This window comes from Urocitellus parryii, chromosome 12, assembly GCF_045843805.1.
Source record: "Urocitellus parryii isolate mUroPar1 chromosome 12, mUroPar1.hap1, whole genome shotgun sequence".
Taxonomy (NCBI): domain Eukaryota; kingdom Metazoa; phylum Chordata; class Mammalia; order Rodentia; family Sciuridae; genus Urocitellus; species Urocitellus parryii.
Window position 1 is genome coordinate 51,197,526 of NC_135542.1, and position 16,007 is coordinate 51,213,532.

The 16,007-nt window shown below is 58.0% G+C and overlaps 1 protein-coding gene across 5 annotated transcripts in view; it reads right to left on the bottom strand.

The window, feature by feature from the left end:
• Positions 1 to 1,569: 1,569 nt before the first annotated feature.
• Positions 1,570 to 16,007, bottom strand: part of Otof (otoferlin) — an 83,794-nt gene continuing 69,356 nt past the window's right edge. For 2 of the 5 annotated variants that reach the window (XM_026393650.2, XM_026393514.2), the window contains 24 exons: positions 15,770 to 15,959; positions 15,565 to 15,689; positions 15,070 to 15,204; positions 14,202 to 14,363; positions 13,891 to 14,010; positions 13,285 to 13,446; positions 13,002 to 13,164; positions 12,385 to 12,455; positions 11,577 to 11,606; positions 11,104 to 11,238; positions 10,651 to 10,717; positions 9,695 to 9,831; positions 9,478 to 9,612; positions 9,122 to 9,259; positions 8,717 to 8,844; positions 8,461 to 8,631; positions 7,692 to 7,852; positions 6,813 to 6,955; positions 6,392 to 6,480; positions 4,885 to 4,983; positions 4,506 to 4,747; positions 3,905 to 4,083; positions 3,720 to 3,820; positions 1,570 to 1,750 (listed from right to left, as the gene is read on the bottom strand). In XM_026393650.2, coding sequence (XP_026249435.2) covers positions 1,570 to 1,750; positions 3,720 to 3,820; positions 3,905 to 4,083; positions 4,506 to 4,747; positions 4,885 to 4,983; positions 6,392 to 6,480; positions 6,813 to 6,955; positions 7,692 to 7,852; positions 8,461 to 8,631; positions 8,717 to 8,844; positions 9,122 to 9,259; positions 9,478 to 9,612; positions 9,695 to 9,831; positions 10,651 to 10,717; positions 11,104 to 11,238; positions 11,577 to 11,606; positions 12,385 to 12,455; positions 13,002 to 13,164; positions 13,285 to 13,446; positions 13,891 to 14,010; positions 14,202 to 14,363; positions 15,070 to 15,204; positions 15,565 to 15,689; positions 15,770 to 15,959 — 3,264 coding nt within the window. Of the gene's footprint in view, positions 1,751 to 3,137; positions 3,319 to 3,719; positions 3,821 to 3,904; positions 4,084 to 4,505; positions 4,748 to 4,884; positions 4,984 to 6,391; positions 6,481 to 6,812; positions 6,956 to 7,691; positions 7,853 to 8,460; positions 8,632 to 8,716; positions 8,845 to 9,121; positions 9,260 to 9,477; positions 9,613 to 9,694; positions 9,832 to 10,650; positions 10,718 to 11,103; positions 11,239 to 11,576; positions 11,607 to 12,384; positions 12,516 to 13,001; positions 13,165 to 13,284; positions 13,447 to 13,890; positions 14,011 to 14,201; positions 14,364 to 15,069; positions 15,205 to 15,564; positions 15,690 to 15,769; positions 15,960 to 16,007 lie in introns of those variants that run through there. The other 3 variants (XM_026393450.2, XM_026393589.2, XM_026393369.2) reach the window with 3 other exon arrangements.

Consider the following 16,007-nt stretch of genomic DNA (forward strand, 5'->3'; position numbering starts at 1 on the left):
GGTTTAGAAACGATACTGGGTCTCTAAGAAAATGAAGACTGTTGTATTTATGGAACTTAAAAAGTCAAAAGCACAGGACACATTTTCAGAAGAGTAATTTACTTTTACCCATTTATATTCGTAATATTCGAGTATAGTTAGGTCATGTATAATTAAGTCAATCAAATCAGGAATCCAAGAAGAAACTTCATGAGTTAGCACAGCACACATGAGATTTTGAGAACATACATGAATAAAAAAAGAACACTGGCAAGCCAAAATCCAGGGATAAATGGTGTTTTTCAAGGATTTTAAAAGCATGCTCCATTAGCATTTCCTCATTTTTGTAACAGATGCATTTCTGTCTACTCATGTACAGCAGAAGGTAAGAACCTGAATAAATATATTAGAAATGTACTACTTTGTAAATGTACTCCAAGGAGTTTATCATTTCCTTTATCTTTGCAGGGACGAAAGGGAAAGAAAGAGGTGGGGGGTTATGGCTGCAGTATCTGAGGAAGAGCGGGGGCAGCTGGTTTCTATGGGTGGAGGCTGGAGCTCTTATAGGGTCATGAGCCTTCAGATTGTCTCCAGGCCTGAGGGACATTTTCTGTGCACTTGGGGCCCTCCGTACATCCTGGTGTGCCTTCTGGGCTGGGGAGACTCCTCCTGTGAGCTGCCTGAGCAGGCAGCCCTGTTCCTGAGGTTCATCTTGATCCCCGGGCCACGAGAGGCCACCACAAGGGAAGAGTTGACCAACCCAGCGTGTCCGCTGACCTGTGCCCCATGGAGGTGGCTTTCCCTTCACTGTATCAACATAGACTTGTCAGCTCAGTGTTCGATTTATTTTATTAAGAGAAAAATCACACTCAGGAAAGGACAAACAGCCAAGAGAAACCCAGTCGCAGGCAGGGGCAGCACTTGAAGCTCAAACTCCTGGCAGCAGCTGCTGGGCAGGGCAGGACTGCCTCGAGGGTGGGCCGTGGTGACATGGGCCCAGCTCAGTGCTCCTGTCTGGGCTTGCGAGCACCGCCTGGGCAGAGGGGCCTGGGTTGGGCACCTGTAGACAGGCGGCTGCCTGGGAAGGGGCAGGAGCCAAGCGGAGCGTGGGTGGACGCGGCGGCTGCCCTGGGGCTTTGGGGCAGGACTGGTGGCGTCGGCTGCGCTCATAGGACAGGGTGGTGGTGCCCTCTTGCTCCTTCATTCTTTGCAGAGTCCTGGGACTGGCCTGTGATCCTTGGTTAATCTCATTAAAGTTTTAATCCTGGGCTCAGGAACCCCAGGGGAGGGTTTGGAGCAGGGCTTGAAGGAGGGTGGGACCCCAGCAGTGGGGCAAGAGGGACCTGCTCCAGGTCCCCACCTCTTCCCGCGCTCCCTGGCCCTCAGGCAGGATCTGAGGGGCAGGGCTGGGCACGCAGCAGTCTGGGCAGTGCGGATGGCAGCCTGGCAGGCAGGAGGCAGGGCCCGGCCCAAGGCTTGGAGGGTGGACGTGGGGCTCCTCAGGCTCCCAGGCAGGGAGGAGAGAGTCCAGGCTGCAGGAAGGGAACGGCAGCAGGGGCTGGAGGGGTGCCGGAGGGAAGTGGCAGAGCCTCACGCCCCTAGCAGCTTCTTGACCATGTAGCCGGGGAGGCTGTAGAGGAAGAGGGCCAGCATGAGCAGCCCCAGCAGCGCCAGCACGATCTTGATGATGAGCCACTTGTACCGGGTGCAGATGAGGTACTTGATGGACTTGAGTGGGTTGAGGAACCAGACGAAGGCCGTGTCGGGCCGGCTGGGGGAGAGCGGGAGGGGCTGGTCAGGCAGTGGCACAGGCAGCCCCCACCGGGCACCCCACGGGGCACCCACCCTCTCCCCTTCCAGACCCAGAGGCCCTGAAGCAGACTGAGCCCTGCAGACTCAGCTGGAGCCCTGGGTGCTGGAGCCCGGGGGTTGCCTAGGTCGAAGCACCAGCTTTGCTGCTTGCAGAGCCTCGTGCTCCTCCCAAAGCCTAGATGGAGCTCCTGGGCATGGGGCAGCTGCCTGGCCTCGGCCTTGACACTTGAAGCAAGGGCAGCTGCCTGTGGCAGTGGCCTTGGAACTATGGGCCTGTACTCAGCCGCTCATCATATAGGGTTGTGTTGTCCCCTGTTCTCAGGGGACCAGTGTGGCACTACCTCTTCCTTCATAATGAGTACAAACTTATGTCCCACCAGGCCTGGCCAAGCAGGGCACGCTGCCCTTGCCAACCTGCTCCACCTTTTTTGCTCTGTCTTCTGCGGAAAAGAAATGCTCTACCCAAGAGGCTTGCTGAGCTTTACCACTTTACAAAAACAGCAGTTTTCATAAGAGATCCAGATATAAAGTGAAAGTACAGAATATGCTTTGTCAAGTTACCCAGTACCTCCCAGAGTACATGGGCTACGCTCCAGAGTGAGCTCAGTACACATGGGACAACGAAGCAGGGACTTTGGGCACAGGGCATCTAGTTTGGACTCCAGCTATGGCTGGCACCTGTTGGAGCCTCCATTCCTATGGACAGTAGTCACAGCTGATTCCTGGGGCTGTGAAATGGTGAAGCAGGGTGCGTGTGAAGCTCTCAGCCCGTGAGGTGGTGCTCAGTGTTGGCTATTGAGGGTCTGAATCTGGATGGGACTGAGATTCCACAGGGCAGACTCAGCACCTCACAGGGACGTCTCGATGGGGGAAGTCATTTCAGGTTTTTGGTGGGGAATCCTAGCTCAACCTTTCCCCTTTCCTTGTCACTATCAATTTTTTCTGTCAATAAATTGGAGCACAGTCTGCAAGGAATGTAGCTGGGACGGGAGGCGCTGTAGTTTGAAAAACGCTGGATTGGCAGTTTGGACACCTTGGCTGGAGTCCCACTCAGCTCTGCCTTAATTTACTGGGTTGGGTTACTTCCCCTCTCTGATTTAACACATAAAAATGTGAAGTAGCCACTTCTAATTCTGAGAATATTATTCTATTTTGAAAGTTTGAATGTTTGTGAGGGCTTGTGTATGAGCATTTGTGTTTAAGGTTTAAGTGTGTGTGTGTGTGTGTGTGCTGGGGTGTACCTGTGTGTGTGTGTGTGTGTGTGTGTGTGTGTGTGTGTCCATGTGACAGCAGCCCTCGGTCCAGAGGCAGAGGGGAGAAGTACCAGACCCGGGAGGCTGTGGGGCTCAGGCCCCAAGGATCTTCTTGGCCAGGTAGCCAGGCACAGAGTAGAGAAACAGGGCGAGCAGGAGGAGCAGCAGCAGGAGCAGCAGCAGTTTGAGGAGCAGCCAGCGGTAGGTGTGCCACAGGAAGTAGCGGGCAGACTTGAGAGGGTTCAAGAACCAGATGAAGCTTGTATCGGGCCGGCTGTTGCATCAGGAAGAAAGGACGGGGGAGCTGGGGCTGGGTTGGTGAAGGGCCCCTGTTGAGGGGAAGTCCACCTGGGCAGAGTATATGAGCTCTGGGACCTCAAGGCCAGCTGAGGCCCAACACCACCACTGGTCCGCTAGCTGGCAAATTCTGGGAAGAACCTCTACCTCTGTGGCTGGGGAGAGGAGCTGCTTCCTTGAACCCATCCTTTGGCTCAGAGGGAGGTGGTGGGGTTCAGGAGTGGAGAAGGGGGCTCCCCCACAGTGAGGCTGTGACCCAGGAAGGAACACAGGTTGCCTGAGGAGTGGGGGCAAGAAAACCAGAGGGTTCTGGTCCCTCCTTCCTGTTCTGCCCCTAAGACCAGCACGGCTGGGGGTCCGGGCAGGCAGGGCACTCACTTGGGTTTCTCTAGGGGGTCAGGTTCGTTGCGGGCCAGGCCCACTGGATTCTTCTCAGCCTCCTCTGCTGTCAGCAAATGCAGCTCCGCCTCCACTTTGCCCTGAAGAGAACAGAAAGGTCCCAGGGCCTGGCCACTCCACCCTGGCCCAGCCTGGCCCACTCCCCAGCAGGAGGCGGTGCCCACCGTGAGCTCGAACTCGTCATTCTCATTGCGGGCCAGGAGTGGCCACCAGCCTTTGACCCGCTTCTGCTTGAAGATGGAAACCAGGGGCACGTCCACCTCCCCGGTGGCCATCTCCATGGTGCACTGCTTGGCTGTCTTGGCGCCCCGCGGGAACCGGTTCAGGTCCAGCTCGATGGCCCCTGTGGCAATCTTAGAGTCAGCTCTGGGCAAGCGTGACAGGGGCAGGGGGTTTGTCCCCACATTTTACTCAGGCCCTCCTTCAGCCTGGTGGGCATCTCCTGGTGTCTGCCACCCACCACCCCCTGGGCCTCCCCTCTGTCACAGTCCTTGTAAAGTGTCCCGACCCCCTTACGGATCCTTGCTGATCCCTCCGTCAGCATTTACTGCCCACTGTTTGATGTGTCCAAAGCACCTTGTCTGCCTTGGTAATGACCCTGGGGACATCTGTCCCCTGTGTGGTTAGGTGGGTTCTTGGGGGACAGGAACCCCGTCTGATCTCTCTGCTCTTACGGGCCACACAAGGGCAGCTGGGCTCACCTATCCCAACCTCTCCCACCCCTGCCCCTCTGCTCTGGGTGCTAGGCCCCGCCCTGCTCTGCACCCAGGAAGTCGTCTGCTGAGAAGTGGTCAGCGTCCCAGATCTGCAGGGTGAGCCGCGCGGGGATCTTGTACTCAGTCTCATCCCAGGAAAACATGGACTCCTTCTTGGAGATGACGATTTTCTCCTCAGCTGCCAGGTAGTCGAAGGGGAACAGGTAGCGCCAGTTGAAGTTGCCCTCACCAGTGAGGGAGTGATAGTGGACGTCCGTGTCCTGCTTGTCCTCCTGCTGGCCCTTGAGCCACCTGCCAGGAGCCACGTGCTCCAGACCTGCGGCCATACCCTGGGGGTCCTCACCCCCCCCACAGCCCCCTTTACTTCTCTCTCTGGAAGGTAGGCTTGCCCAGCTCAGCCCCCCGGCACAGGGTTCTCTCTCACCCACCCCCGGACAAAAATGTCACTGGACTTCTCGCCAGTGAAGAAGTCATCGTCCTCCAGGACCACCTCGTCCGTGTTCCACACGATGACCCGCAGCTCGTACCTACACAGGAGGAGGGACGATTAGCAGCCTGGGTGGGGGTTTTGAGGGCGGGGTGCATGCTGGAGACGAGACAGTGAGAGAAACCCTGGGGACTTGGGCTGGCATGTGGACAGGAGAGCAAACAGAGGCCAGAGGGAGGCCTCTGTCTTGTGGAGCCCAGGTGAGCTGGACTTCAGCCAGGCACATGCTCATCTGCTTCGGGGGAGGTCCAGTCAGGCTGGAACACACTCCTTCCTGGACAGAGTGGCTAAGGACAGAGAGGGGCAAAGAGGAGAGTGGGGGGTACTGAAGTGAGGCTGGAGAGTCAGGAGCAACCTCTATGTGACTCCAGAGATCAGAGCTTCTTCAGTTTTAAGAGAAGCTTAAGCTCAAAAGCCTGTGATGGAAACCCATAGACTCTAGTTATTTTTATGTCCTGTCTCCAAAGAAGCATTTCCCCTTGAGGTTTAATTGTAATTATAAATGAGGCATTTATATTTCAAGAGTGAGGTTAAGTCATCCACTAAAAATGGATGGGAAATGGTTGGGTTGCCCTCTTGTGGTAGGACCTGGAATAGCATGCCCATGGCTCAGGCTTGGAGGATATTTCTGGTAGAACAGGTTGCATAATTTGCTGGGGCTGGTGTAGAATGGAAATGCAGGGCCCTTTGCTAAATAAATCATCAAGAAATCAACTTGGCAACATTGGACACGTAAAGACGAATGGGAGCTCCTGAGTGTGGGTCTCTATACAGCTTCATATAACCAGGAAGCTGGCCTGAATCCCAGGCCACTGTGGAGGTCAGAAGCAGGCAAGGCTCCACCCTGCTACCTTATAAAGGGGAACACTGAGGACCAGGGAGGCGAAGGGACCTGGCCAGGGTCTACTAGGAGAGGCAGGTGCTTGGCTTCTGACTCAGAAGTGTGTCACTTCCTCCTGCTTCTTTGGACTTGAAAGAAGACGTGACAGCAGCTGACTGCAAGGGTACAGAGCAGGCCTTCGGGGGTTCTGTGCAGAGCAGGCCCCCGGCAGTTCTGTTTCCTGTACATGCGTGTGCACGTGTGGGCTCGCATGCGGGTGCCATGGGAGGGCTGTGCGTGAGCTGAAGTGGGTGAGTGGGTGTGTCTACCAGTGGACTCATCTTTGCAAGGATGGGCATGTGCTGGGGTGCTGGGGTGTTGGGATGTGGCTCATCTCCCCAGCTCATGGCAGAGTAGAGAGTGTTCCCCTGTCCCAACAAATGGGGACCTACCCATAGCAGGCCCCACAACTCATGGGTCAGTCTTTTTCTCCCTCAGGAGGTCTGGCCACACCTGAGATCCAGGGAATGGGGACTGACCAAGGCCATCTGGGCCTGTGTCTCCAATGGAAAGTACTGGTCACAGTGGGAAGGAGGAAAGGGAGTAGTTCAGGCTCCAGGAAGCTCACTTCTTGGGCTTCCTGGGGGAGATGTCCAGAGGCGTCCCAGGGGCTGGCATGTCCATGGGGAACATGTCCACCCACAGCTCCAGGCGACCCTGAGGAAGAGAAGGCCGTGGTGATGCCTCAGGGACTTCTGCCTCTGGGAACGACAGTTTCCTCACCCTCCCAGCCCATGTTCTCTCATCAATTTCCATCTTTGGGTGCCAGGAATTCCCATGATGTCACCAATAACCAATCACAGCTTCTGAGGGAGACATTCTGAGCAAAGACACTGGCCATTCAAGTTGGCCTCGGTGGGTGGGGGCCTGCCAGATTTGGGGGAGTGCAGTGAGGGCAGGAGGTCCCTCTTCTACTTTCATGTGCCCATTTTGATCTTCACTGATCCTAAATACCCAGGGAGCCCTGATCCCGGCGAGGAGGGCATCACCTGCTCTATTCCTGGCTTGTCGGGGTTCAGCAGTGGCCTGGTTTCCACGTGTTCTGGCACCAGGCGGCAGCCCACGCGGGGGATGTCCTCCCAGTGCCTCAGGGCAGACAGGGCCACGTGCTCATCCGTGGGCTTCCTCTGACCTGTGGGTACCAGTGGGTCAACTGCACACCCGGCCTCCCCAGAACCAAGGCACCGGTGCAGGGGTCAGGGTCTTAGGGGCACAGGGCCCTGAGCCTGTGAGCCCTGTCACCCAGCTCCATTTTACTGTTGGGGAAACTGAGGCACAGAGGTGACTTGCCCAAGATCTCAGCTACTCCATAGGACCCAGAAAGGTCCGCATCCTTGATGTTCCCTGTTTGGGGAGGTTAAGCAAACCATCCTGCAAGGTGTGAGAGGGAGCAGAGCAGGGAGAAGCCGCTCCTGTCCCAGCACCTGAGGCCCAGGCATAAGTCCCCAGCGCAGTTACCTCCCGATTCTCTGGGAGGTGCCTCATGGGAGAGGAGTGAGGACAGCCCAGGGCTTGGAGCCAGAGGCGTCTGTGCCCGCGTCCTCAAGCCTCTAAAGTGCCATGTGACCTTGGGCAAGTCACACCCTCTGTGGGGTCTCGGTTTGCTCATCTACAGAATGGGGACAACGTCTCTAGCCTACAGGGGTGCAAGCAGGGCTAGAGAAGGCAGTTCATGGGAAAGCGGGGTGCAGGGGTGGATGGCAGAGGCTGGGCAGACAGGAGGGGGCTTTGGGGTGGGAGCAGAGGGTCACTAAGCCCAGACGTGGATAAGGACACCACCGAGAGCCCCTTACAGGACAGCATGGGCTCTTCATGGCCTTTGGAGCCACCTCGAAAGGGGCCAGGAGGTGCGGTGCAGGGCGGCTTACCGTTCTCATCCTCGATCTCAGAGGGCCCGGTGAACACATGGTTGGCCACCTTCACTCGCCCAGGGGGCCCAAAGTGGGGACCGTCTACTTTGCCCTCTTTGCAGAGGCGTGTCAGGATCTGGCTTGGCTTCATAGGGTCCCTCCAGATATTGTAGCCATGTCTGTGGGAGGGGACACACAGGCTTGAGGAGCTCTGATTGGGACCAGGCTATCCCCTGGTGGCAGTTCTCTAAAATGGATCGTCGCCTGGTGTCAACAGGTAGGTGGGCCTGCCCGGGGTTCCAGGTCTCCCAAGATACCACGGCTCCTGAAGCCTGGCCCCTCCTAGCTCAGACTGGCCCACGAGTTCAGTGTTCCCCAAGCATTGCCCCACTGTGCCTACTCTCCTGGAACCTCAAAGACTCCCCTGAGGAAACTGGTCACCAGAGGTTAAGGGGCTTGATTAGGGTCACACAGCCTTTAAAGGTCAAAGGCTGATTCAGATCCCCAGAGGACTCTTCCTCTCCTCCTTTGCTGTCTCACCCCCTTCCCTAGGCCACTCTTTTCTCCTTGCTCTGACTTCTCTGTCCTGGAATCCCCTGGCCCACTCCTTGCCTTGGAATCTGCAGACCTGGCCCGAGGCTATACCCAGATCCTTTAGGGGAGAAGCGCTGGCCTGAGACGGAAACCATAGTATGTCTACATTCCCAAATCTCCACCTCTGAGTCTTGTTTCAGGGTCAGGTGCAGCAGGCCTGCCCGCCCCCAGCACCCCGCCCTGCCCCTCGCACGTGGAGTAGGCGTGGGCGATCCCGCAGGTGGCGCGGTGCTTGCTGTAGAAGCGGTTCTCTAGGTCGATCTTGGTTTCCCCAATGAGGTCGTCGGTGCCCACAAGATCCCAGTCGTACACAGCCACTGTCAGCATGGATTCCATGGGGAAGGAGGCCTCGATGTCGAAGGACCTGGCAGGTGGGGGTTAGGAGAAGCGTTGAAGGCTGGGCTGTGGCAGGGGCTGGGCTGGGAGTGAGGCCAAGCCGGGCACCTTACTTCCCAAAGACCGGGTTGAGCTGCTTGGAGATGTAGTTCTCTTTGTCACGGATGTCAGTCTTGCCCAGCCGGATGGCAATGTAGGGGTCAGCCTTGCCGTTGATGTCAGCAGGGTGCAGGTCTGTGGCCTGGGGTGGGGAGGGTGCTGCCTGAGGAGGGTCCTAGGCGCCTCTGCCCTGCTCCCTGAGGGTCCCATGATGTTGAAGGCGGGGCAGGAGCACTGGACCAGTCAGGGGACTCGCTGTGTGGCCCTAGGCAAGTTGCTGCCTTTCCCTGGGCCTTGACTTCCTCTTCTAGGCCAGATGATCCCCAGGTGCCTCCCACTCAGGACTGTCAGTCTACAGCGGCTCCGGTTCCTCCGGGGCAGGAGGACTTGCAGGGCTGGGGGTGCAAAGGGGGCCTCACCCGGACCACATAGACTCGGACCAGCACGTTGATGGGGTCATTGCTCGGGATGCCCTGGAACATGCCGTAGGTGGGATCGTAACCCGCTTCCCTGGAAACATCCTCTGGGAGTGGCACTTTGTACACACAGAGGGAGCCCTGGGGAGAGGCAAGGGGGCCCAGGTCAGGGTCGGCCTGGATGTCGGCAGGGGTGGCATCCAAACAACCAGCGGCCAGTTACTGTGGGAGGGTCTTAAGCTGCTGGACCGAGGGGATGGCCAGGGGTTCTGGAAGGAGTGGCTAGGGCAGTGGTGAGGCGACCAGAGAGAACTGGAGGAGGTGGGAGGCTCCAGGGCTGGCAGCGCTCCTCGCCTGACCTTGAACCGGCCCACAGTGCGCTCTTCCTCGGTGGATCCATCCTCATCGTCCCCCGTCTTGCCCCGCAGCAGGTTGAAGGTGTGAAGCCAGTCCTCAAAGTTATTGAACTCTGATTCCAGCTCCTTGGGGTACACCTGGGCCGGGACCAGGCCATCAGGGCCTGATGCCTGTCCACCGCCTCGCCCGCTCCCTGGCAGGGTGGGCCCAGAGCCTCACCTTCAGCTCATCAATCTTGGGTTTCTTCTTCTCCGGTGCCTCAGACCCTTGGCCGGGGCCGGGGCCCTGGGTTCTCTTCTTCTTCTCCTCCTTTGCAGCCCTTGCCTTCTCCTTGCCCTTCATTGGCCCCTTTAGGCCTGGCCAGAAGCAGAGAGGAGAGCTCAGTCAGCCTAGGGGACGCAGGGCCAAAGTGACCAGACAAGAAGGCCTGCGCTGGAGAACCAGCTTCTCCGCTCCTTCTCTTCGTTATTTAATTTCCTGTCTCATTGCTCTCGACACTAGGCCAGGCCCGGGGAACACAGACTACGGTTGTGCCATTTGGCAGAGTGGGGCCGGGAAGGAGGCCGGGTCTGGAGTCAGAGGCCTGCTGCTGGGAGGCCCTGGGCCCCCTCATCCCCCTCCAGCTGCGCTTAACCTGCCCATGGTATCAACAAGGCGCCAAACTGCATCCAGTGGAACATCAAGCACAGGTGCAGTTGGCGGCTTTGGAAGAAAGGGTGTTGTGGTGGACTCAGTGGGAGAAGATTTTATACAATATCTTCCTTTTAGAAAATCACAGTGTTTGCATTTTAAAGGCTCTGTTGAAACCCAAGGAACATGTTTAAACCAGCCGTTCCTGAACCAATCTGACCACAGAACCCTCTCTTCCCTTCAGAATCCTCATCCATATTGTCTGGAAAATGCTGGGTGAGGTGGCTGTGAAGTTCCTGCTGGCTCTGATACTCTGTGGCTTTAAATGGCTGCCCACCACTGTCGATGCTGAACTGGTCAGAGTAAAAACTACTCCAGATAAGGGGCTTTGCCTGCTGCCTGGCACCTAAGGACTCCCAGGGATCTGCCCAGGCTAGGAGACTGTGAAGGCCAGTGGGAGGGGGAAGGCGAAGCCGCTGGTGAGGCAGGCAGGGGAGCTGGCCTAGCTGGGGACGGGAGGCAGCAGGCCAGGGTACAGGGCTCACCCTCTGAGCTGTCCATCTCCTCCTTGTCCTCCACGTCAATCCCTGAGACCTCTTGTTGTCGAAGTTGCTGCCAAAAGACAGAGTGACACCCCTGCCTCTTGGGGCTCCATTTGCCTTGGCTACCACACAGTGCTCTAAGGTACACGTCCCTTCTGCCCAGTGACTGAGGTTCCTCAGGGCACGTGGGGCATCTTATCTTTGGGCTCCCACAGTGTCTGGATTATCAAAGACTGCAGAGATGTTTGTGGGATAATTGAATGAGGACAAGAGGAAACCAAGCCAGCAGGGGCGGAGTGGGGGCAGACTGGACCACCGGCCCGGAAAAGGTGAGTTCTCAGGGGACTCCAAGCCGGAGGGCAGGGGAGCCAGCTCTGGGGAAAGCGGGAGGGGATCTGGAGGGGGTGTGAGCAGGCCGCCCGTTCCTCCTCACCCCCAGCCATGCCAGAGCCTCACCTCCTTCATGGTGTCGATGGAGGCAAAGTACTTGGACCACCAGTCCAGCATGCTCTCGTCTGGCTCCTCTTCCTCTGGCTCCTCCGCGGTGCCTTTCTTCTTCTTCTTCTTCTTCTTCTCCTTCTCCTCTTCAGCCTGAGGGTTGCCTAGGTCTACAGGCCTGTGGGCTCCCCTGCTCCCTGCTCTTTCCCAGAACCTTGGATGACCCAGAGGGTCCCCTCCCACTCCGGCCATCTGCTCTTGAAAAGCCCTGGCCCCCATGTGGCTCTATGGGGCCACCCATGTCAAAGAGAACAGGGCTGCGTTTTGTAGGGGAGGAGGCCACGACCCTGTGAGGACCATGAGGGCGAGGCAGTAGTTGGCGCTCAGGTTCAGGGGATGGCTCGGTCCCTGAGGCAGGGCCCTCGGGCCTGACAGCTGACACTAGCATAGGTCCTTTGGCCCCAGGGCACCTGCATGGCCCCCAAACTCACCACATCCACCTTGATGATGGCATCAGAAGTCTGCAGAGGGGAACCAAGGAGACAGGACAGGATTAGCCACTGTGGCCTGAAGGGGCAGGCAGCAGCTCACCCCAGGAAGTGTGGAGGACAGGGACAGATGGGAGCCCAGAGGGTGCATGCAGGAATGGAAGCTCAGGGTGTGCTGTGAGCCCCTCGTCCCCGAGAGCACACTGCCTGGTGAGTCTGCTGGGGCCTGCTTGGAGGATTTCCTCAGGCCCTCTGGGACACTGGCTCTAGCCCTGGCTGCACGCTAGAATCAGCTGGGGGGCTTTTACAAATGACTAATGTGGGCACCACCAAGTCTGCACAGTGGCAAGAGGCACCAGTAGTTTAAAACTGGCTGCATCCTAAAGCCAAGAGGAGTAAGGAGCTTCCACTTGGAATCCTTCTCAGCCCAGGCTTGTAGAGTGTTTTAGAAATGGCTTGGAGGGAAAACCAGGCTCCTGGAAGGAAGGACACGGGTACTTTCACAAGGAATCCATTGCCTAGGGTGTCATGTGCTGGAGTACAAATGACTGCAGGTTATCACCTCACACTACTAATGCTCTCTCTGTTCTTGAACTTGCACCCCCACCTCCACTCCCATACCCTCCCCAACCAGGCTTGCACACACATATGCCAGGACAGGGCTAGGGTGGAGTTGCCTGTATAGTCGGGTTGGCCCTTGATAACCACACTCCTCACTGAAAGAGGAGTGACCTAATGCTGTTCTCTCAGGGTGGAGCAGCCTGGCTCATGAGTGTGTCACAAGTTCAAGGACAGTCTGGGGCTGCCTTACCGCGTCCAGCTTCACCATGGTCTCCAGTTTCTTGATGGGCATCTCTGGTTCCATGCTCACCACAACCTCCCCTGTGGGGCAAGAGAAGGGTCCCCCATTGCATAGCCCATGGCAGCCCTGGAGATGCCTCACTGGACAGGGAGACAGACAGACAGACAGACAGAGGAGGCGCAGGAAGAACAGTGAGAGTCAGAGAGGCAGAAGAGCAGGTGCCTGAGACTGAGTCTGGAACTTTCTGTGGGGAGAGGAGGGACAGGGTAATTGAAGGGACAAAGATGGGAATAAGGAGGGAGAAAGTGAGCCAGAAAGAAGGGTGAGCCTCTGGAGGCCCAGCAGCAGAGTGGAGGCTGGACCAGGAGGGAGGGCCTGGGTCTCCTCCACCCAGTGGAGGAGGACATCTCTCTCAGGCCCTCTGGGGCCTTTCCAGAGCTGGCCTGCTCTGGTTCCAGAGTGAGGGGCAGTCCTGGGCAGGCTTTCTTGGCTTCCAGGACAGGGCCTGCCTTCCTGCCCTCCCACAGGACCATGGGATATATAACACTGGTGGCTGCTGGCACTGGGCTGTGAGCAGCAGCCCTTCTGGGGGCTGAGCCAGGCTTCGGGCCCAGATGTGGCCGTACCAGTGCTGTTCCAGCTGGGGGCCGAGCAGTCCGGGGGCCGGTAGATGAAGCGCCGCAGGGAGCTGACGGCGTGGGAGCCCACCAGTGTGTAGCGGCCGAAGGCGCGACAGTCCACCACGCGGATGTTCAGGGGCGGGTGCAGTAGCTCATTCTCTGGCAGGTCCTGGGGGTGTTGGTGACACAGAGCCTGAACCTCAGAGAAGGGGGCAGAGGAACCCCACCAGGTGGAGCCACACCAGCTCCATCGCCAGTTCTGCCCTCCGTTGTCTGGGCCTGTGCTTACCACTTCAAACCACTTGACCAGGGTGTTGAAGTTGGGGTTCTTCTTGTAATTGTGGATCAGGGATGACTGCACCCCCTTCCCTGCACACTCGATGTCCACGCGCGGTCGGTCCACCTGGGCCAGGTTCACCCGTTTCAGGTCCCGAAGGCCCCAGAACAGCACCTGGGAGAGGGTTAGGGGGGAGCGCTGCTCAGTCCAGGCCACAGCAGTGGGTGGCAGGGTCTCCTGAGAAGAAACCTGGCAACAGGCAGCAGAGGACAGATTTCAGTGGGCAGGGACAGTGCCAGGAGAACTGATGAGGTGAGGTGGGGCCTCACAGTGAAGGTGTGGAGGATCGAAGGTGGAGCCGACAGGGGTGCTGGGAAAGGCCCTGAGCCCCAGTGTGACTCAGTCGGATGGAGGCAGGCGCTGGCCTGGGGTGGGAACCTGGGTCTGCTGCTGGCTCCCGGGGTGACCTTGGGCAAGTCACTTCCCCTCTCAGGCACCAGGGTTTGCTGTCTGCAGAGGAACATGCACTTTCTCTCAGTGGAAAGAATGAGAGGGAACAAGAAAGCCAGGTGGGAGACACAGGGAGGGACAGGGAGGGACCATAGAGGCCCTGCGCACCTCCACCCGGTACTTGCTGAGCACGGGCCGGATGCCCACAGGCACAGGCATGATGGGCCCCCGGTCCACGTCCACCGGGCCATTGATCGGGGGCAGGTCGGCCTTTCCTGTTGGTCCAATCTGAGGAATGGGGGTCATAGGTCACATGCTGGGGAGTCCAGGAGAGGAGTCTTTTCCCCCATGAGTTGAGATCAGGGGAGATAAGGATGGCCAAATGGCCCCACGCCCCTGAGAACCACACCCCCTGCTTTGGTCACAGCAGCATGGGGAGGAGGGAAGCCCCAGACCGTGCCCTATCCCCTGTGACCCACCTGCAGCAGCTCGAAGGCAGCCAGTAGGTCTCCGGCCGTGGCATTGCCGCGGTAGATCTGGTAGTACTCGAGCTGGGGCGGGAAGCGGGGTGGGCAGTACGCCTCATCTGCCATCTTCACCAGGGGCTTGGCGAAGGTCCGGCCCATGAAGTCGGCTTTGCCCTGACAACACAAACAACCCAGGTGGCCTCTTGCACTTGTGTTCACATTTGTCATCTCATTGGTCCTTACCACTGGCCATGTGTTGGTGTAAGGAGCAGGTGTGATCACCCACTTTCCAGATGGGGAAGGTCTAGTGTCAGGGACAATCAAAGGCTTATTCAGGGCCAGGCAGTGAATGGCAGATGCAGGACTCAGGACCAGAAATAAGGTCCTTCTATTCTAGTCCAGAGCTCTCTGGGGGCACCTCAGTGGGTGAGGTGGTTTGTAGGAAGAGTTGGTGGCTTCCCAACTCTTGGGGGGTCATCCCAATCCTTTACTCCCCACTCCAGGTCCCCCCAGCCCCCCACACCATGGAAAGCTAAAGGCTGTTACAGACTGATAGGTGTGGGCAGGGGGTCAAGGGCCCTGCGGTGACAGTAGAACTTTCCGGCTCATCTCCTGAGGATGTTGGGCTCTGTGTGTCTGTGCCGGGAGGTGAGGATGCCCTGGCCTGACTCCTGAGATCCCAGAGGCTCAGTGTTGGGAAAGGTTAGGGGGCAACGGGTGGGCAGGAGGCACCCGGAGGGACTGGTCAGCAGCCCAGATGCCAGCTTCCCAGCCAGCACCAGCCCAGGAGGGAGTGGGGAGGAGGCCAGCAAGTTGAGTGCAGGGGACCAGGGGGAGGTGTGGTGCTACTGGGGTCCCTGGTGCCAACACCCACTCATACCATGCTGTCCTGGTCATAGATTTCAATGACAATGATGGGGGGATCATCCCGTAACTCCTGGGCTTCTCCATACAGCTCCAGGTTGTCAAACACCAGCATCTGATCCCAGGTGGGACACAGTGTCTCATTCAGCACCTGCGGCATGGGGTGGGAGACAGGGAACAGGTGATAGTGAGTGGCTGACACCATTTCTAGTCAGGGATTCCAGGAAAGCCAGGAGCAGGAAAGTCAGAAATCTTAAAATCAAGGCGAATATGAGGTCTGCCTCCAGAGCCCTGACAAAGTCTTCCTGTCTTCTCTGCCTTGTGGATGCAACCTCAAAGCTGTAGTCCTGGCCTGTGTGACCTGGGCCTGCAGGTCTAAGGAGCCTGGGTACTAGTAGCCCTGCTCTCTGGGCCCACAAACTCAGAAGCCTCCAGTGCTCTTTCCAGATGGGGAAGGTCAAGTATCAGGGACAATCACACGCCTATGGGCATGTCCCCCACAGGCCCTCACCTCCGTGCATTGGCTCTGGTTGATGAAGAAGACACGGGCGAAGGGATCAGAAAGACCACTGCTGTCTGCGGCAAAGAGGCTGCGGGCCTGGTACATGTGAGCTCGGAGCTGGAAGGCCTGCTTCTCTGTGGGGAAGAGGAGGCTGAGGCCTGGCATAGCCCCTCCTGGGTGAGAGGGGCCCACCAGGCGAGGTGTCCTCACTCACTGGTGTAGACCAGGCTGATGGGCGGGAAGGAGTGAAGTCCCAGGCCCTGGGCCGCCTTGACCTCTTCGAAGCCGCAGGGCAGGCCACACAGGAAGTCCTTCCGCTGCTTGCTGAGGCCCAGCCACAGGTAGAGCTCCAGCTTGGCCTGCACTGTCCAGCCTGCTGAGCCGAAGCCCCGCTTCCCTGGCAGCTGGGGGCAGGATTGGGGTCACCAGGAGTCTAGCCAATGCCAGGACCC